This window comes from Osmerus mordax, chromosome 22, assembly GCF_038355195.1.
Source record: "Osmerus mordax isolate fOsmMor3 chromosome 22, fOsmMor3.pri, whole genome shotgun sequence".
NCBI lineage: Eukaryota > Metazoa > Chordata > Actinopteri > Osmeriformes > Osmeridae > Osmerus > Osmerus mordax.
Genome location: NC_090071.1, coordinates 13013193 through 13035333, shown reverse-complemented (window position 1 = coordinate 13035333; position 22141 = coordinate 13013193). Strand labels below are relative to the sequence as shown.

Here is a 22141-nt window from a genome sequence, read left to right as displayed (position 1 = left end):
TGAATAATGAGACTCCGAGTCAGTGGTGCGCTTCAGCCTAAAGACGCTCCTACAACTCCAGGAGTCGAGTGCACCAGCTGGGCGTAAAAAAGTTGGTCTTAACTCCTACGTCGGTCTTAGCTACGTCCGACTTTGTGATTTGAATTTACACCGAGTGCACCAAGCTTGACAGACCACGGTCGTAGCTACGCCTGGTTTTAAGATGCGCGTCCTTGTGAAAATGCAAAGCGTCGATTGTTGCCAAGCAACACATTTAAGAGCCTATCCAAAGCGCACTTAGTTAGCCTATCTCCCTTCAAAACAAGCCATGATTTAAAAAAGAAAAAAAAGAAAAGGAAAAAACATTTTACTGATAGAGAAATTAGAAAACTTCTAGAGTTGTTTACTCAGAATAGAAGCGTGCTCACGGGGAAATTTTATAATATCAACACAAACAAACAGAAACAATCAGCTTGGAAATCGATCACCAATAAAAAACTGTGGATTTGTGCGATCACGGACGACTTTTTCTCGCCTTAATGCCCTTTCCATATGTTGCCTATAAACAAGACGCGCTGCATGTGCGATCAAACTGTTGTACATTATAATTACCATGGATATTAGTCCGATTTTCCAACTTACGCCTGCTCCCCACTAGGCGTAAAATGTACACCCAGGTGCAGCACATAAAGGGCTTAAGTCTAACTGGTGCACTAGTCGTAACTTTAAGTTAGTCGTAACTTTCAGTTCTACATCGGACGTAGCGTTAAGGCCGATATATGCTTCTGCGTTTTTCGAAAAATGGACACATGGGAACCCCCTCGTCTCCGTGGAACGCCCTCTACGAGCTCTCCGTCAGCCCTCGAAGAGCCCCGGAGAGCTCGACGTGCACCTCCTGAATTTTCTAATTATCCGTCGTAATTTCAGAGAGCGACGGAGAGCTACGGAGACGGAGGCTGTGATTGGTCAGTATTAAGAACCGCTTGCGTCAGGGGTGGGGTTGCCGGGATAAACAGGACGAACAGAATCCTTTGACCGCCATTGCTGTAAGTTTTTACAATTCATATTTTAGCTAAACGGTACATGTAAATCAGCATCTGAATTGAAATGTGACGAGAAATGGGCAGTGTAGTTGCTGAAAATGTGCATATTTTATTGATGAAACTGCTAATTTGTAAATTTGCTCCGACTTCTCGATAACCTAGGTAAATAAACACTCCACGACAACTTACAAAAAACCGTTGCGCCACCTACTCTTCTGGCGGTGAATTGTTTTCAGCACCCACAGCCTACGGAGAACCATAAACGAAGTCTATCCGTCCGTATCCGTGCGTATCTGTGCGCCCGCCCATCCGTAAACAGAGACGCAGGAGCATATTTCGGCCTTTACACTCAGGCGTACGCCCAGCTGGTGCACTCAGCTCCCGGTGTCACCCCTTTAACAGTCCGGGTACAGCACATAGAACCTACATTGCTACATCACGGGTGTCCAGTGCGATTTACTACATGTGTGAAAACGATTTTACATTTGTGGAACGTGTTTTACATTTGCGGAATGTGTTTCACATTTGCGGAACCAGTTTTACATTTGTGGATCCCGTTTTACATTTGTGGATCGCATTTTACATTTGTGGAACGTGTTTTACATTTGCGGAATGTCTTTCACATTTGCGGAACCAGTTTTACATTTGTGGATCACGTTTTATATTTGTGGATCGCGTTTTACATTTGTGGATCGTCATACGCATTTGCAATACTTTTGGCCCCGTTTTGACTCTAGCGTAAAATCGGGGCCAAAAGTCACGTGCGTCAAATCGGTGACAAAAGTCACATGATCTAAGTTCAGCTTTTTAATGCCCTATTTGCGAAGCTTTATGGCACCAATTTTACGCAATCCCCTTGAAAATGTCTTGCAAATATGTAGTTAGAAAAAATCTCAAAGGCAAATCTAAATGTGATTGTTTGTGGACAGTTAATCACATTTGTGGATCTTGATTTACATTTGTGGAAAGCAATTTACATTTGCGGAACACGTTTTACATTTGCGGAACACGTTTTACATTTGCGGAACACGTTTTACATTTGCGGAACACGTTTCACATTTGCGAAACACGTTTCACATTTGCGGAACACGTTTCACATTTGCGGAACACGTTTTACATTTGCGGAACACGTTTTACATTTGTGGATTGTCCTATACGCATTTGCAATACTTTTGGCCCCGTTTTGAGCCCATAAAACAGCTTGTTTCCCAATTTCGGTTTTCTCATTTACAAACAAAAATCCATTGGCCGCAAAGTACACGGACCGTACACGGACCCCTTCGCCAAAATCCTTCACATTGAACTAGGCTAACAACACAATTCGCTGATCTTACGTTAGCTGACAAGCCAACTAGCCGACAAGCTTGCTTTCCATTATAACGTTAGCTACACATGTCAACAACAACGTTCTTCATAAACGGCCTCTGCCTGGTAGTGGTAGCGTGAAAAGTTGAATTCACCCGCGGGAAAGCTGCAGCCAGGGAAAGCTGCAGCCAGGGGCTTTTCAAAGAGAAGCATCATAAGCCTAAATTGATCGTAGAATCCGTTGTACGATGGATCTTAGTTTTACGGGCCGTTTCCCTAATCCATCGTAGCGGATGTAATAGAGAAATGCCTGTAGATTAACGAGATCAGTCGTAGATCGCCAAGTGCTTCTTAAGCAATGAGACTCATTGGAGACACACGTAGGCCGACGACAATGAAAACTATATTGGCTAATGCTGAAAGGTAGGCCTACTTCAGATGGAAAATAAGATAATTTTCTTTTTATAGCAGTTACGCTGTAACTGGGATATTTGTTAGTGAACCATACAAGTTTTAGTGCCAAATAAATTTCTGAATCCGTTTTATGCTCAAGTAAATTTTGATTTGGTGGGTTGGTGCATGCAATAAACAAAGGTATTAGCAAACAATTAAAAATACAATGAAATTGAAATATAGCTGTTGTAATGTGCAATAGTAACTAGAAGTGCGTTAAGGAAAAGCTTTTACCAATGCAATAACACAACAACAATTGAACATTGAAGATGTTTATTAGAATTATAGGGCTGGTAGCACGCCAAGCCCGGTGGATGAAGAGGCTGGTGGCAGAGCCGAGCCTGATGTTGTAGAGGCTGGTAGCTCCCAGGAAATGGAAGGACTCCACAGGGTTGACTGGGAAGTCACACAGGGTTAAGGGGCTGGGAGCAGCACCGGCCGGCTCATAGAGGGCGCTAGGGCGCCGCCCCACCACTGCTGCATCACATTCCGACCTGAAACTTAATTGAATAAGACTTAAAAAGAAAGAAAAACATGTCTAATGAGTAAAGTCAATATTATATAGCTAATAGAATGTTGAATCTGCAATAAAATGTGGAAGAAAAAAAATCTACGTTGTCTAAAGTTAGCTGATAGGCTACGTATTTCCGGCTGGGCGCAAGTTACTTGCCCCCAAGGAGCCCCATTGACTGTCGTTATAAGTTGTACATGCGTAGTTTGCTCCTCTCAATGCAAGAGAGGAGCGAACTGTGTGCAGGTGTTCTGCCGGGGCGCAGAACACCTGCGCCCCAACTGCTGATTTACTAGAGGGCCTGTCACATCCAATCACATCACTCAACACATTTAAGAAGTTGTTTATTTACGTTGTCATGGTGTTCTCTCAGAACTGAACTTGTAGCTACCGATCTAGCTCTAACGTTATAAAGCTAGCTAGCTAGTTAACGTCATGATGGAAACTTGCAATTCAGTCAAGTCGCTAAAAAATACGCCCTTTGAAAAAATAAATTTTCAAGAGAAGCTCAAAGTCAAGGAGCTTGGACCTGATTGGCCTGACATATTAATTCAGCAACAGTCGAATGACAGGGGAAGACAATACACTAGGTAGTTTTCAAGGACCTGCTATAGCAAGACGAGTTGGCTGTCATATGGGTCAGAGTCAGTTTACATAACATTTGAATTTGTATATATTTAATTTCTAAAATTGTTTTCTATTATGCCTTACTGTGTTCATAATTTCAAGTTCATAGGTTTATTGTCTCAGGGTTTTGTGTTGTCAGATTTCATTCACAACTAAAGAGAGTACAATTTCTGGGGAAATTGTAGGGTGTGCTTGCTTGCGTCGGTTGCACAGGGGTCAGTTTTTTAATTACATTTTTACAACTGATATTGTGTACTGATATTGATATAACCTGTGTATTTTATATAAAAATGCATACTTATTATTTATAAAGATTACATAGATTTAAAAGCATCTTTTTTCTTGCTGCTCATTTACAACTCAAAATACGAGTGAAGCGTAGAATGAAATAGATGTCTTCTCATTTCCCCTGCAAGAGGCAGCCTCATAGCTGAATCAAAACGAATAAATTTGGCAGTAAAAATTGACCTAATCTCTATGACTTAAACGTCCTTTTTATGTTTTTCCCTTCTCGTGATATTTTCAGGCATTTAGCCTACTCATATTGCATTCATTCATTAATAAAGAACCCCCTTTGAAGACTATTCAAGGACGTTACCGGCAGTAGAAGATGGAATCGCGATTCAAACAGTACCATCTGCTAACTGAAAATATGCCCCCAAAAACGTACATAAGCTTGACATTTATTTAGTGGAAAATCGCTCATTCATAAAAAGCTCACTGGTAGCGATCATTGTCAGTAACAACGCAAAATGCGATATAGCCCTGTGTGGAGAAGCTGCCCCGGTAAATTGTACTACTACGGTACAGTAGTAGACTACTGCTGTGTTCGTCTTGGTAGCGATTGCGTTGGTTGAATTGGATTTAACGTTCCGTTGTACGGTTTAAGCTTAAATTAATTATTTTCATGAACAGATTGACAACGTTTAGGCTGTGGCAATGAAGTTCAGGTTAGTAGTTATATAGACTTTTGATTTAAGTAAGGGGAGTGCCGAACATGTTCTGTCGCCGTTTGACTTCCTAAACAGCTGTGTACTGTAGATGTTTTTGTAGTGTGTCTCGCGTAAGCGACAGCGTTGCAGTGAGCTACACTGGTTTGAAACCACAGGTAATGGTAATTTCACCAACAAATCGTTTACTAATGTCAGAATAAATCCTACAACAAAAATGTATATGTGAGGAATGTTTATTTTAACGATTGAAAACAGATAACGCTACATCATAGACCACTGTAGTATGTGTTGCCCGGGCAACACAGGCTAATGTCATGATGCTAATACTTCAGTGAAATAGTAGACTACTGTTTCCGAAAGTAGATGTACTTCCTTAATAATATCAGCTTATATTGTACATTACACATCACAATTGTGTGTCATATCACAAAGTAAAATGAGTAAATAGTTATCACCCTGGCCTCTTTTCTTGTGGCGTTTCTGCAGCTGCCTTGCAGTAAAGCTATAGTTAGCCTAGCTATCCCCCAAGTTAACAGATGCGAAACGAATGTTCTGCCAAAGGTAGTCACGCGTGTTTTCGTGACGTTAGTGACGCAGTGACGTTAGTAACGTCAGTGACTGTGGCTAGCAAATTAGCCACCGTTAGCTTCACTTTTCGCCACAAAAACTTAACTTAAGCCCAAACCATGCAACGGAACGTAAATTCCAATAGAAGCAACTCAATCGCTACCAAGACGAAACTTTTGACACCTACGTTGTCTATGTAGGCCAAATATTGACTGAGTTTTAGGGGGGCAAAAAGAATAATAATAATAATTATATATATGTGAGAGAACAAAGGTTGTGCTCTCGCCGAAGCCTTGAGCACACCCAATTATCTAGACACTTACATTGTTGTGTTTCACAACAGAATTATACAGAATAAAGACCTTTTCACTTTATTTAAAACCGTTACATTGTGTATTATTCCTGTAATGTTTGACATGAGGAGCGTGGTCAGACACACTATCATTTACACAGTATGTGCAATTTCAGCACTACAATTTACAAATTAGTAAATACATTTAGGAATGCATCAAAATACTGCTTTCTGGTGTTGAGATAGCATTTTTTTCCCCGGGGGGCCATGCCCCCGGACCCCCCGAGCAAGGCTAGGATCTCGGAGCACAATATAGCCCCCCCTGGAAATAAATGCTACCAGCCGCCACTGGCTGGGAGGGAGTGAAAACTCATACAAAAATCATAAAAGCCATTGAAGATGGCCTACACAAAAAAGTCATTGATGACATGTTGCCGTGATTCCAAGCCAGCAACATACTGGACATGCCGGGGATCGGGGTTCTGCAGGGGAGGCCCATCTAATTCTTCCTCACCGTCTTCCTCAAACTGCTCTTCATGAGGACCCAAAGGTGCTGTAGCTCTCACAGCTATGTTGTGGAGCATTGCAGTTACTGCAATAACTGCACAACATTTAGATGGGTGAAACAGAAGACCTCCAGCAGACTCGGAATCTTATTTTCCATCTCAATGATACTCCTGGCCACATGGTGAGCTTCATTGTACTTCTCATCAGCCTCGTTGTGGGGGTTGGCGACAGGAGTAAAAAGGTAGGGTCTTAATGGATACCCACTGTCCTCGAGAAGCAGACATCCATCCCTGGAAGCTTGTGCCTCCTGGCCAACAGAGGAGTTAAAAAAAAAGAGTCATGGCTGCTGCCAGGCCATCTCGCCACAAGATCAGTGATGAGCCCCTGATGGTCACAGACAACCTGGCAATTGATGGCAGCATAGCTTTTCCTACAAAAATATACATGGCCCTCATTGGAAGGGGTGATAATGGGAATGAGGGTGCCATCAATTACCCCAATGACTTGGGGGATACAAAAAAAAGCATACTTGTCCCCTCTGGTTGTGGGGAATTGGATGTGGTCCAGGATATGGCGAATTAACGCAGTTGTGACAGCCTGCACGGATCTTGACACTAACGGTACGTGTCCACTACAGCGTTTTTTAACGCTCTGCACCGATCGCCTTCCCACAGTACACCACGCTCGGGGGCGTGTTAGACAAGTTAATACAGAGTTGTAGTTCTCTAAGGTCACTTTTGTAGTCATGGCCAAGCGTGCAGACTTGGGTTCATGTACTCACAATATCAATCAAAATACCACTTTTACACAACATTTGTGTAAAATTACAGATTTTTTACGAGTGCAAGATTACAGTAGAATACATGTTACGCCACAGGTCACTCAGCCAGTCGTTTGTAGGCTGGGCTAGCAAGCTAGCAAAGGCACAGAACAGTCACATAATGTGACGAGACTGAATTTAAAAGTATAAAAACACACTAAGGACACTGACAACGTCGGCAACCCTGCACCATGCATTATTAGTTTAATGTAATCTTTAAATTCAGGCTTGTCACATTACGTAACTTTGTTCTGAACAGAACTGGGTGTGCAGACACATACGATAAGTTTCTCCTCCATCTTGAAATTGTAAAACATAGAAATGTTTACCATGACCAACAGTTGCTACATTACAAGAAACAAGAAACCAATCCGATTGGCCAACGCTAGCGTTTTAACGCTCCTCATTTACATAAAGTCGAGAAAATCTAACTTGCAACGCTCCACTCGCCTTCCCACAATGCCCTACGCGAGCGTCAACGCCTGGTTTCATTGGAAATGAATTGGAAGCCGACGCACCGCGCCGCCCGCTCCGCTGTAGTGGACACGGACCGTGAGGCCTTGGAGAGCCCATGTCCATCTCCAAGAACCTCCAGAAAACGCCAGTGGCATAGAAGCTTAACACTGCCAGGAGCTGGGTTGCAGGGGTCAGTGCAAAGGACCTCCTTGTTAAGATCTGTAGGTCTGCTTCTACCAGGTTCAGGAGCATCATGATATCAGTCCTCCTCAGCCGGTATTTATGGAGAATGGCAGAATCATCCAGGATGTCCAGTGGACTCATAAGTAGTCCTTACAAAGGCATTGAGTCTGACCAGCCTACTTCTGGGCCGCCGCCACCGTCACTCTCCCTCTCTCAAACATATTATTTGCTGTATTGCAGCCATGTTCCGTTTGAGAAGTAGGCTAGACCTCTCCTTTATATACCGTGAGAATGTAATTTACATTTACATTTAGTCATTTAGCAGACGCTCTTATCCAGAGCGACTTACAGTAAGTACAGGGACATTCCCCCGAGGCAAGTAGGGTGAAGTGCCTTGCCCAAGGACACAACGTCAGTTGGCATGACCGGGAATCGAACTGGCAACCTTCGGATTACTAGCCCGATTCCCTCACCGCTCAGCCACCTGACTCCTAATGGACGGGTCTGTATGTCAATTAAACTGATTTGAGTCATCTGACATATCTTACACTCATAATAAGTATAATTGATCAACCATCAATTAAAGTAGAGTTGATTATTCATGTCAGAAACAATGATTCCATGTTGAAGACATGGGGTGTTCATTACTTATGTGTTTGTCATTTGTCACAATGTCATTTGTGGCCAATATTTGAGACTCATGATATTGCAAACATGGTCTTGGAAAGCTGTTGGCCTATTATTGCAAGATTGTAGATATAGTCAACACTAGAAAATAAGACAGTAAATATGTTTGAGATTGAGATGCTTGTATTTGTACATTGAATTATTTAGGCTGCTAGCTGGGACATGGCATGTGTGATACCACTTATATGCATGTTTTTTTTAACCTTGTAGTTATATATATATATATCATGCGTTTATTCACGTGATTCGCCTTCGAGAAAGGCTATTCACGTGAATAAACGCACGAGTAACGCAAATCAATATATCTTGACATTCAAAAAACTTAGCTTAGCTTTCGGTGGGAATGCAGCCTTACAATTACAAACTGATTAGCTAGTCTAATGCTGTGTTCACACCAAAAGCGAAGTGAATATTTCGCATGGCGAGATTACGTATAAAGTCAATGCTAACACATGAATTTGCACCGGGCAGTGCGAATGACGCAATGAACGCGTTATTTGCATCTATCGCCTCTTTCGCTATAAACAAGTACGTCTGCGTGACGTACTTGTTTATAGTGGTAATTTCGGACATGGTTGACAACGGAAAAAAAGAGAAAGGCGAATCGCGCCAATAAACATAAACCTTCCCGCGGTCAATTGCGCAAGTAACGCAAAGCGAATTCGGGGGGGGAACATGGCTTAACTCCATTGTGGCTCTGTAAGTGTCTTTCCAGTGAACCAGAAAGGGCATTGCATTCATTCTATTCATCATTGAAAACGATGAAATGTACTCGCAATAACCTTTGCCCTAGCCTACCTGCTTATTCATAATCTGGTTTACATTCTCTCTTCAGTTTTTTTTCTTAATTTATTTGTTTCTTTAATTGTCTTCTTGTGTCTTCTTTACTTTTGTCTTCCCTTTTTGGTCTTCTTGTTTTGTCCCCGTCTTTTGCTTTCTCTTCCGCTCTCTCTTTATTTCTTACTCTCCCTTTCTCCCTTTTTCCCTCCCCGTGCTGTAGAGTAAAGATGCAGGTATTAGGACACTGGTCATGTTGGATGAACAGGGAGGTAAGTCAGCCGGAGAAATGCAATCATATGGATATGTTTGTTCTATTCTATTCTGTGTAATAAATTAGCTATACTATATACAACTGTACTGTACTATACTATTCTGTACTATACTTTGTTATGTTATTCCATTGAAGTGTATTTCAACTTATTCTTGTATAGTAAGATGTAAAAATTACCTGGAGTTATGACTCCTTGTTCATTGGATATGATATCACCAGAGCTGTAGGTTGCTATTGGCCCTGTTGGCTGGTCAGAGGGCAACCTCTGAGGGTCAGGGATTAGCTAGTAGACTTCATCCCCACCCCTTCCTCTTCCTGGGGACACGGTGGTTTGACTGGTAACGACAAATACATCTCATCCACGCCTCCATTCCTACTTCTGGTCCTGTGTGGAAACCTCCCTGTGGGCCTGTGTAAGATCCCTGGGTCAAGGACTACTCTCTCTATGGCCTGTGCTGAGGCTGCTCTTGAAGGGGATACAAGGAAGATTTGGCTTTGGTATAGGTTCATGTGTCTCCGTGGTTTACATATACTTCACATGGGAACATTATTTCTGGATGAATTCACTGTTTTGGGCCCTATTTGTTAGGCAACTAGATGGACAGTTTATTGTAGTGTTCAGTCTGAAATGGAGGTGCTCTCTTCACAGTGTGGTGAGGATGAAATTAGGAGAATAAAGAGGGGAAGTGGAGAGAAGAAAGATAGAGAGAAAAAGAGGAGAGGCGGAGTGGAAAGGAGAGAATGAAAGAGGAGGAACACGTTCCACTGGCCTCTGTCAGTTATGTGTTCCTCTGTGAAGTGCATCATGGAGAGACCTAATTGGCCTGTCAGAGTAACATCATCACCTCTCTTACCACTCAGACTTTCCGTGTATTAACATCACTCCCTGAGTAATCAATTCCCACATTCACACACATGCGCACACAAACCACAGTCTGTTATGGTGATGGCTCACCATCCCTGATGTGATACCTTGCATTTAATGAATTATGTTTAAAGGTAGGCCTAGTTTTGAGCTATACCTCTACAAAAATGTTGACCTAAACAACCCCTCACTTATGGATTCCTGGCCATGCAAAATTATGTTGTGTCCTTGGGCAAGGCACTTCACCCTACTTGCCTCGGGGGAATGTCCCTGTACTTACTGTAAGTCATTCTGGATAAGAGCGTCTGCTAAATGACTAAATGTAAAATGTACCCCATCTCAGTGTTTCCTCTATGTTGATTTTGCGGCCCTCATTTCATTTAAGCCTGTTATTGTATTAGTCTATAGTTCTTGCAAATTTAACATAAGTTAACTGGTGATTTTCGTTGTTTGTATTCTTCCCCTGCTAGCTAAATTGCACATGTCTGTTGATTCGATAGCGATTGCTGCCCTTGCTCACGTTTGTATTTTCAGTACATTATTATGCTGAAGTAGTTTTAATTTATAAATAGTGGGTTTATTGTTATTATTTGCTACAGAATGCTTAGCCTACCAAGATCAAATGAAGCAGACAGTGTACATGCTTCCGAGTGGCCTACCTTAATCGATAGGCTAGGCTACTGACCATTTACAATAAGTTGTTACGTCAATTATTAATTGGCAGCATTTATGCCATTTAGAACATACTTTATGAGTGTAAGTTGTCTTTAAGTAGCCTAACTTTATGGCTTTAGGGGAAATAGGACGAAAATATATGCAATATTACATTAGCTATTACATTAACCTGCTCCGAAATATTGGGTTAGAACTTTGTTTCGGCTGGGGTGGGGGGAGTACAAGTACAGGGACATTCTCCCCAAGGCAAGTAGGGTGAAGTGCCTTGCCCAAGGACAAAACGTCATTTAGCACGGCCGGGAATCGAACAAAAAACCTTCTGATTAATAGCCCGACTCCCTAACCACTCAGCCATCCAGCCCCTTTATTCTCCCGGGGATTAGCTGGAAAGGCCTATTAGCGGTGAGGGAAGGTAGAGACAAGGTGGTGACCGGGTGGGGGGAAGGGTGTCAGGGCGGAGTGGCTTATAAACTGTGAGGGCAACGAGGAGGGTCAGGAGAGAGAAGCAGGTAGCGACTATGTAGACTTATGTTATCCCCAGCTTTCTCTGTCTCTGTCGTGGTGCTGCTGTGTCCATTCCTGACATGGCATCTTTCGACAACACGGTTTTCTCCACATTGCCTTAACCCAGGGATTGTACAAATGCCCCCTCTCGCCCACCCCACTGCTTCGCTTATGCTAAACACTTTTCCTTCCACCTGTTCAGTGCCCCTAGCCAATGATCAGTCAGATTACTCTTCACCAAATCCGAACCTTCTGTTGTTCTCTCGACCAATGAGGTGAGAGGAAAGGGCGGTACCCAAATCTGCACCTAATCATTGTGCTTGTGTACCTCATCCTCCTATAGTGCTTTTCACCTTCTTCTGCTGTCCTTTAATTGGTTAACATAGCTCATTCACTCCATCCGCATAATGCTTTTTGTAGCTGTCTATATCTCCCTCTGTTTTTCTCTCTATGTCTCCCTCTCTTTTTCCCTCTTGATTTCTCTCTCGATCTCTCTGTGTCCCTCTATCACACTTGCTTCATTATGAGTCGTTAGAGTCTGGCTGGTAATTCAGAAGTACTGGTTCAATCAATGATGCAGTTAACATCAACACATATCTTCATCATACTTACTAGAAAGGCACACACAAATAGCTGCTAAATGAACTGATCCCATACTATTAAGAAAAAAGGAGGTCTCTAATAATGCCCAAAGTAATGCCACTGAAATAAACACACACACACACACACAAGTACACACTTAGGCACTCTAACTTTATTAACCTCTACCCTCCTTGTGCTCCTTGTCTGAGCTGCTAACCTTCTTTTGCATTGCATTGTGGTTGTGTTTGATAGGCTAGTCGCTTCAGAGCTCAGTCATTGACGAGCCAAACAAATATCATTTCACTGCTTTCATGCCTTTGTCTCTACCAGAACAACTGGAGCGTATGGAGGATGGCATGAACAGGGTCAACCAGGACCTGAAGGAAGCGGAGAGAAATTTAAAAGATGTAGGACAGTGTTGTGGCCTCATATGCCCATGTTTGGCCAAGTAGGTACCGGCCAGGGGCCGTGAGGCTTCAGCCTGTGTGTCGCTGTTGCTGTCCAATGTCTGTCTCTCTTGTCACAGTCAATGTCTCTTTTTGTCTCCTCCCCTTTCTTTGTCGTCCCTCTCCCCCTTCCTCTGTGCCCCCCTACCCCCCAACCCGACCTTCCAATCCACCTTTCTTTCTCTCTTTCTCATGTGCTTACGTTCTTTGGGGGGATAAATGACTGTGTGTTGGTAATCAGAACAACTGGAGCGCATTGAGGAGGGGATGGAACAGATCAATAAGGACATGAAGGATGCTGAAAAGAATTTGAACAATCTAGGACAGTTCTGTGGTCTATGTTCATGTCCCTGTAACAAGTAGGTGCTGCCTGCCCCATCCTGACTGCATGTGTGCCTGCCTTACTGCCTGTCTCACTGCCTGCCTTACCATGTGCCTTTCTGCTTGTACTTATGTCTGTCTTTCGGCCTGCTTCAGCCTTATAGCTGCAGAGCATGGTGAAGATCTCTCTGGCCATTAAGGCACCAAATCAAACCAGGGTCACCCTGTGCATGTGTGTATGTTTGTGTTTGAGAAAGATTGTGTATTTACATGCGCGTATGTGTATGTTTTTGTGTGTTTGTGTGTGACTAAAAGACAGAGAGATGGAAGTACTGATCTGACATATTTTGTGACTTTAAAGAACCATTCCAAATTCTATTCTTCTTGACACCACTCTCTAGTAAACTGCAGGTTACTCTTTAGGCTTCTAGTTCACATTGTGCTCTCTTCTTTTTGCTCCTGGATACCTCCTCTACACACACATAGACATACACAAATGCACACACAGGCCCTTGGTATTGTATAGTCTGCAACAAGAAGTGCCTAATTATACCCTGACAGTGAGAGGTGATGTTTGAATCCTAACACAGATTGCGTCCCTAAGACTCTGTTGTCTGCATTATGTGTAAGGTGATTGTGAATATCAACAAAGACTCAGAGGCATTGTGGGATGTTGAGTTCTGTAAGGTCACATGCTGGTCAGCCATAATGACGATACATAAACCCTATCTTGCTTATAAAATTCAAACGGTTAGTCAAACCCACAACTACTTTTAAGGGCACTTCACCCTACTTGCCTCGGGGGAATGTCCCTGTACTTACTGTAAGTCGCTCTGGATAAGAGCGTCTGCTAAATGACATGTAATATTTGCATTCCTGCCACTTATTAGCAACCCCCTCCCTCTCCTTGCACACACAACATGTTGCGGTTTGTTTGTTTTTGCTTATGTTATTCTTTGTCACAGCTACTGTATACTGTGCACATTAGTTGTACACTCTAAAACAGAAATAATCTTCTGTACAAAGGAACTTTTTTAAAGGGGTCATTGATTGCGAAACCGATTTTACCTTGTCATAGTTGAATAACGGGTAAAATGGGCATACAGTGAACCTCAAAGTCCATTGACACCTCTTTCCTATCTAAATCTCACAACTTGAAACTGCAGCTGTAAAACGATCGGTTTTGAAAAAGCTGTATTTGTGACGTCACAAATATAGCATCACCTTTGTCACGCCCCAACATTTACATACAGATCAACCCTCTGGTGTTCTGGCCCAGGATCTTAGACAATAGTTTAGCAGCGCGCTGCTCTGTGTACTTCCACACGAACAACAAAGGAGAAAGTTTGAAAGTTTTTAAAGTATATTGAAAATGGACCATCGTAAATGCAGTGTTCCAGGCTACTGGGAATGCTGACACTTTTCATAATCTTCCCAAGGCACCAGACTCTAGGTAGACTAGCTGTAGTCGGCATTAGAAGGGAAGCTTCCAGAAAACTAATAGCAGTCTAGCCTATTGCTAACGCCTGTCCAGATTATATATTTGAAAGAACTGGAGAAAGGCAGGTGCTAGATACAGGATACGTTAGCATTGCTAATAACTGTTACTGACAAAATCATACTACAGCTTGCGGTTGTGATGAACGTAAGGTCGGAACGCTCTCTATTACAGCTTCATAGCAAATCCTGCTTTACATTGTCCCAGGTATTCAAAACCGTCCTTGGTGAAATGGTTCGCCCAAATGTTTCGAGGGTCGAACTGCACAGGGATCTTCTACGCTAGACAAACATCAGCCATGCCCGTCTCGTCAATGTTAGCTAGACTCTAGCTCATCTGCTTTTTATTAACACTGATTTGCAAGGAATGCAAGAACAGCTAGATAGCGAAAACACTGTAGGGTTAACTGTAGGCATGTAAACTAGTTAGCTAAGCTTGCTAATGCAAGAGCATAGGTAGAATGTGTGATGATTTAGCCTAATTTATTGGCAATGGGGATAACGTTATTTCATGTTCCTGACTGTGTTTCATTCAAATAAGAAACCTGTGTTGTCAAGTAAATCTACAATTCAAGATGCATGTTTGTCCAGATCTATTTTTCAGCAAGATAGCTAGAGCTAACTGAAGCTGAGTTGAATCACGATAGTTTGTTTGCTAAGCTGTAGTGCTAACGTTACCCACCTAAGGCATCCTGTTTGCTTCGACAACAGAAGTGGAAACAACTAACGTAATCATTTCAAATGATATCTAGTCAATCTGTTGAAAACAGTGTTGTGTAGACACAATAGATTTATTTGTTCGTTTTTATTTCAAGTCTCCACCTTCGTTGTTTCAGTGAGTGCTGTTGGCCGTGTTGAGTCTTTGCTCCGCAGCTTCACTCGTTGTAAACCAACCAATCATCTATATATTCATGAGCATACCATAAAAGCTAGCGTTTTTTCCCGGGAAAATTTCACTGGATGTATCAGGGGGCATAGAACAGCACCCGGGCCATTTTCAGCCAAACTAATGTTACATACCCTATTTGGAGACCGAACAGTGTGAAATACCCCCCAAAAAGGGGGTCAGGTGGCTGAGCGGTGAGGCAGTCGGGCTAGTAATCCGAAGTTTGCCAGTTCGATTTCCGGTCATGCCAACTGACGTTGTGTCCTTGGGCAAGGCACTTCACCCTACTTGCCTCGGGGGAATGTCCCTGTACTTACTGTAAGTCGCTCTGGATAAGAGCGTCTGCTAAATGACTAAATGTAAAATGTAATGTAAAAAACATCACAATCACCCCTTTAACAATGTAAATGAAAAATAAATCGATTTAGAACTTCTTTCATATCAGTTGAAAGCGTTCTTTCTGGAACTCACACATATACATATGATATATATATATATATATACATATATATAAACATGTAATAAATATATATACAGTATTTATGTGTATATAAATATACTGTATATTGTGGTAACCAGGAAGCTCACTTGGGCTTTGACCTCGTATGAACCATGAACAGCATAACCAGGGACAGGTTCATCCCAGGTTGGGCATTTATTAAGCAAATAAACACATAATTTAAGTTCAAACAAAACAAAAATACTTTCTCGCTGGAGGGAAAGGTCCACGGCCAGGCCCCGTCTCGCTGGTGACTCTAGGCCTGATGAAAAAAGATAAGGTGTGTTAGTCGTCCACTGCAGCTCTCACCATGGTTGCTTCCTCTTTCCTTGCTCCCCTGTTGGTCAGCTTTTATCCAGTGGCTCGCCATCATTAGCCTGCCAGGGAGTGGGTATCTGTGGTACTTCCCCTGGATCACCTGACCCGAGCTCCAGGGTTGCCACAATATATTCAGTATATTTACATTTACATTTAGTCATTTAGCAGACACTTTTATCCAGAGCGACTTACAGTAAGTACAGGGACATTCCCCCCGAGGCAAGTAGGGTGAAGTGCCTTGCCCAAGGACACAACGTCATTTTGCACAGCCGGGAAGCGAACTGGCAACCTTCAGATTACTAGCCCGACTTCCTCACCGCTCAGCCACCTGACCCGTATATATGTATACAGTATATATTTTATACTTAATATGAAACATTTTTAAGAGGGTTTTTCTATTGTTATCAAGGGTTCCATCCTGTGGTTTTGGGAGTGTGGTCACTAACAAAACGAAGAGCTAAGAGAACTGTAACTAGCACAGCAGTGCATTAATTTTTGATATTGCATGTGATCTAACCATGAGATTTTCTTCAGTCATCTGATGGAATGGAGAATTAGTGTTTGAACCTCCCTGTGTATCTCTCTGTGTCCCTTTGTGTGAATGTCTGTCTATATCTCTGTATGTGTGTCTGTGTACTAAGTGTCCTCCTCTGTGTCTGGATTGATACCCGTGGTGTGTGTGTTTGTCTATGTGTGTTTGTGTTGCTATTGCTTGTCTGTCCAGGAGTGAGCACCTCTGACACACTATCACCGCACATAGTTTTTACTTACTAGTATGGAATTGATCATTAGAAAATATCAATTATTATTTATTATTTGTAGATCTGATCTGCGTGTTTGTAACTGCAACATATTGTTGGCATGTGGTTTCAGTAGGCTGCATGGCTTCATGCTCTGCACTGCATCTTATCTTTCTGGATTATCTTTATGTATTTTTCATGTTTGCTCTCACACACAAACACACACACGAACACAGTCTAATATTCCTACACAGCTTTTATTACACCATGTAGATTATGGATCGCACACACACACACTGACGGATATGTCTTGGCTTGCAGGATAAAGGGAGGGGGCCAGGCATGGGGCAGCAACACAGACGGAGTGGTGAACAGTCAGCCTGGAGCCCGTGTCATGGACGAGCGTGAACAGATGGCCATCAGTGGGGGCTTTATCCGCAGGTAAGTGTGTGGTTATGTGTGTGTGTGTGACACGGTGTGTTTGTACTGTATATGTCTCTGGAATTGTTTTGTAGTTGTGATTGAGCTTGTGCATGGTTGTGTCATGTCAGGTTTGTAAGGTGTATATATTGTGTGTGCTAATGTGCATGTCTCTATCTGCATACTCTGTTCCCGTCCCATTTTGAGCCCCTTCCTCTCCCCCTCTGTGTCTCTAGGGTAACAGACGATGCCAGGGAGAATGAGATGGATGAAAACCTGGAGCAGGTGGGTGGGATCATAGGAAACCTGCGCCACATGGCTCTGGACATGGGCCAGGAGATCGACACTCAGAACCGGCAGATTGACAGGATCATGGACAAGGTATGGACCAACGGCAGAGAAAGTGGCAATAAACAACAAAAGTGGACACATTGCAAACATTGAAACAAAACTGAAGTTACACGTCATATTTATAGATACCTTAAGTGATCTATTGCTAGCAAAAAAAGATTGTTGTAGTTAATGGTTCAAAGGTTGAGTATTTCCTGGCAGACATCAGCAAACTTAACTAAAAATGGGTACTTTAATAACAGGATGCTAACAGTGTCAACTGATCCACAAATGTAAAAAGTCACAACTCTGACTAACAACAGAATCCTTAATGTGTGTCCAAAATGACAAATGTCTCCACATTGAATACTGTACAACTGTATACCCCTAGTGACAGAGGAAGTAGTATTACATATTATTAATAGGAGTTGTAGAACCCAAATAGTTCATATCTAGAATATATTGGCCAACTGTATTCTCTTCTCATGCCTCAGTCATTAAGCACAAGCTGGCTGAAATATGCAGAACCAGACTGGTATGATGCCACACCACCGATACTCCTCTTCCTTCCTCACAGGCCGACTCCAACAAGACCAGGATTGACGAAGCCAACCAGCGTGCCACAAAAATGCTGGGCAGTGGCTAAACAGCTCCCCCCCCCCACGGCCCCCTCCACCACACTTCACTACCTATGCTCCCTGAACCCCCAGCTCCACAACATAGTATTGAGGCAGTGCAGACATGCTTTTGTCATGGTACTAACACATTAGGTTTGCACAAATCAAACTGTTCTCTTCCTCTCCCTCCTCCTCTTCCTCCAGTAGTAAAATGTAGTTTTGTGTATTTGTCTGTCTCAGGTTCTTATTGAATTCCAGTCCTGTTAAATGATGGTGCCCTCCTCTTCATCCCTTTGTTTGTCTTGTCAAGAGTTGTAAATAGTGCTAATTGAATGGCATTAGATAATTTGTGTTCTCTCTTTCTATACTTTTCTCCCTCCCTCTATCTCTTGCTTTCTTTCTCTTTCTCTCATTTAGTCTTTTTTTATATCTAGGTCACCCTTGTGAAAGAGGTCTTGATCTCAATGGGCTTTTTATCTGGTTAAATAAAGGTTATAATAATAATATGTGGGTTTGACATAAATTGTATGTACATCTTGTCAGACACGCAGCAGGAATGCTTCTCTGTGATGTAGTCAGTGTTCCAATGTTGTCCATGTAGAACACATTGCAGCTCTGTATAGTTGTTGATGTGATACTTGATGAGAGAAATCACAGCAGCTCTGAACTCTGTGACCTTTCACTTTGCAATCTTCACTACTACCACTGCTACTATTACTACTACAACTACTAATACTCTACTAGCCATAAACAATACACTAGGGCACTGCAACTACCACTGGTATTACTGATGTATTTAATTGACCATCTCTGTTCAATATCTGTTGATGCTGTTAACTATAACTTCAGTATTGGGAGCACCACAATACTGTTGGCTACTCCAGTTATGTCTACATCATGACTGACTTGACTGTATTGTCACTAACAGTTAAGAATCAATCTGTTTAAAAATGAATCCTGACTGGGCTGTGGGTGCAGCAGCAACAACAACAACAGATCAAACACCAATCAATAATGAGATGTCTAGCAAACTACCGTTGACATTTTAGCATACAGTATGACTGAACTGATGTTTTTATCCTGTTGGTATAGAAACTTGTGAGTGTAATTAGGCATGACCAACCAGCTCATAGGAATGAGCATCTTATGAATAATAAATAGGTATGTAGATCTATGAGCCCCATTGCATGTTCGGTACATAGGGCTGAGCCTGATATTGAGGAGATAAATTACAGTTTTTGCAATAGTGCCACTCTATCTTTTATGTTCACACACATATCTTTCCAGTCTGTGGCCATCGTTGTAAAATAATATGGAAAATGCCAATAAAAACTAAAAGACTGTAGAACAAAACATTTATTTATTGATGATAACAATTTAAATTGTCTTTGTAAAGTGACTATTATCTTAAGGTGACTTTTTAAAATACATAATTACACAAATGGTTCCGTATTTAAAAGTGTTTCTAATGTTTTGATTTGCTCTACAGGAATTGTCAGGGTGAGGTGAGTGAGGCAGAGGAGAGATCGGATGGCCATTACACTAATGGATATCCTCTCTCCGCCCCTGGTTTAAAGTGGATTAGCGTTTGCTATGTCACTAAGAACACACACACACACTAAGGTAATCCTCGGAATTTGCATCCAGTAAACAGATCGGCTATACATTCGAAGCAGAAATACTGAAATGTTAGGCAAGTTTATGTTAGAATGGTAAGAGGAGGAAATGGATGTTAACAAGTCTTTCATTGTTTATCATATTTCGAATATCATTACAATGTAGTACATTTAGAAGAAACTAGCTGGCCTGCTACATGGCAACCATGAAAGCCTAGAACTACTTTATTTGTATTATATTAACATAATACAAATGTAACAACATGAGAAAGTAACAAACAATCAACAGTGCACAACTCTTCTCAGTGGTACAAATAGAAAGGAAAAGTAACCACTAACATAAAAATTGCCAAATTACCATTAAAATAAAATGAAAGAAATGTGATTTTCCACAAGACCATTTCATCTTGTGTATATGAAGTTTTCCAAGTGAAACTGACAGTTGAACGATATATGCTCTATCTTTTTGTAATCCATAGTCATCAACATAAATCATATCGGCCCCACCCAATTTAACAACTATATCAAGTTTCTTTTTAATAAAATGTTCAATCTCAACCCAAAATATCTTTGTGTAGATGCAATGAAAAAAAAGATGGAAAATAGTTTCTTTCTCACTATGGCAGAATTCACAAGAGTAATCAATATTCAATTTCAAACGTTCCAATACGTGTTTCACAGGATAAATTCGTTGCATAATTTTATACAAAACGTATTTTATTTTGTTATGAATAAAAAAATTATCAGCTATTCGCCAAGATTGCGCCAATTAAATACCCAAATATGGATGACCAGAAGAATCTAGCTGGGGGATATTAAACATTATGTATTACATGTCTAATGTAATTATTCTAAACTTTTTATTTAAGGATGTTAACATTTCCAATAAAAATTGTACTTCTTATTTAATCAAGGTTAAGGTTGTCACTACAATCATTCCTAAGAAGAAATAATATATTTTTTGGTATAGCATCCATCACAATTGCAAATTCCTTGGGCCTAATAGGGATTTTAAACTTAAGAAATTCTGTGTATGATAACACACATCCATCACTATTCATTACCTGACTGACTAAGATAATGTTATTTTCAAACCAGATATTAAAAAATTTGATTTATGCATGTCTAAAATGTATTTATTATTCCAAATAAAGCATCTTCGAGGATTTTTATAAGCTACAGTTATAAGCTAATGTCCACTCCAAGAGGGTTTGATGATGACATTTTGCAAGTTTCACTGGAATTTTGTCAAAAGAATACTTACACTTTAATAAGAAATCAAGGTCACGTACTCATTTAAACATAAAGTTGGGGAAGGCGTTCCACATTTTGTCTTAAACCGATCTTGAGATACCTTCAGCCTTGGATAGAAGAATCCTCCCTTGTAACGACAAATCCCTCTGCAACCACATATTAAATCTAGTATTGGTTTTTTTATGATTGGGTCAAAGTTTAAATCACTGCGCTTATTCAAATCTTTGCATACAATTATTCCAAAGATAGGTCACAATGCTTTTGACTGGAATGTTGCATTTATCTGTTAAATTACAGCTTTTCAAAGAAAAAAGGACTGATTTACTCATTCATGCTTAAAAAAAAATGCATGTTCTATGGTGTCAAATGCCTTATGGAAATCAATGAATAAGATAAAACTATTATCCAGTATGTAGTCATTATAGTCTACCATATCCCGTATCAATCTAATGTTGTCATTTATATGTCGTCCTTGCATGAAACCAGTCTGTCATGGATAATGTCATCTTATCCTTGTTTCAGTCTTTTAGAAAATATATGAGCACACTTTAGCACCATAAAAGACTAATAGGTCTCCAGTTTTCTAAGTGAAGAATATTTTTGTTTGGTTATCTTTATAAATACAGTCCTTAATTTCTCCCAATTTTATTTCCTCATCACAAAATAGTTTTAAATCATTGTTAATGTTTTGCTCTCCCCATAACACTTCCCAAAAACGTATTCAAATCAGTTAATTAAAATACATATATTTTTTTTAATTGTGTAACATTGTGTAACCTCCTTAGGATCCTCCGATACTGTATCGTTTATGTGCAGTTTGTTTACTGAAGACAACTCTACATTTCTTTTCTAAATAAAAAAAGATTTAGTATTCTTTTCCCCTTGTTCTAGCCATATATGCCTTGATCTTATAAATGCCCCTTTTGCTTTCTCTTCATACTGTCTAACTTTGTTTGTAATGAAGAAAGTTTTAGTAATTCTTGGGAAGTTAAATTCCCTTTGCTGGAAAGCTTTATGATTTATTTTGTAATTCTACATTCAGTTTTTCTTTTATGAAAAGCAATTTCTTTCTCCATTGAGATGGCCAAATTCCTAATTTAATATTTTGTGAGCTCCCAATATCTTCCAAAGATAATC

The 22141-nt window shown here is 41.0% G+C and overlaps 1 protein-coding gene across 1 annotated transcript in view; it reads left to right on the top strand.

Annotated features, from left to right (window-relative positions):
* The window catches only part of snap25b (synaptosome associated protein 25b), a 66537-nt gene extending 47918 nt beyond the window's left edge, over nt 1-18619 (top strand). Inside the window, exons 4-8 of the mRNA XM_067260311.1 lie at nt 9384-9432; nt 12391-12508; nt 17089-17208; nt 17424-17568; nt 18095-18619. Coding sequence (XP_067116412.1) covers nt 9384-9432; nt 12391-12508; nt 17089-17208; nt 17424-17568; nt 18095-18163 — 501 coding nt within the window. The 3' untranslated portion in view covers nt 18164-18619. The remainder of the gene's footprint in view (nt 1-9383; nt 9433-12390; nt 12509-17088; nt 17209-17423; nt 17569-18094) is intronic.
* The last annotated feature ends 3522 nt before the right edge of the window (nt 18620-22141 follow it).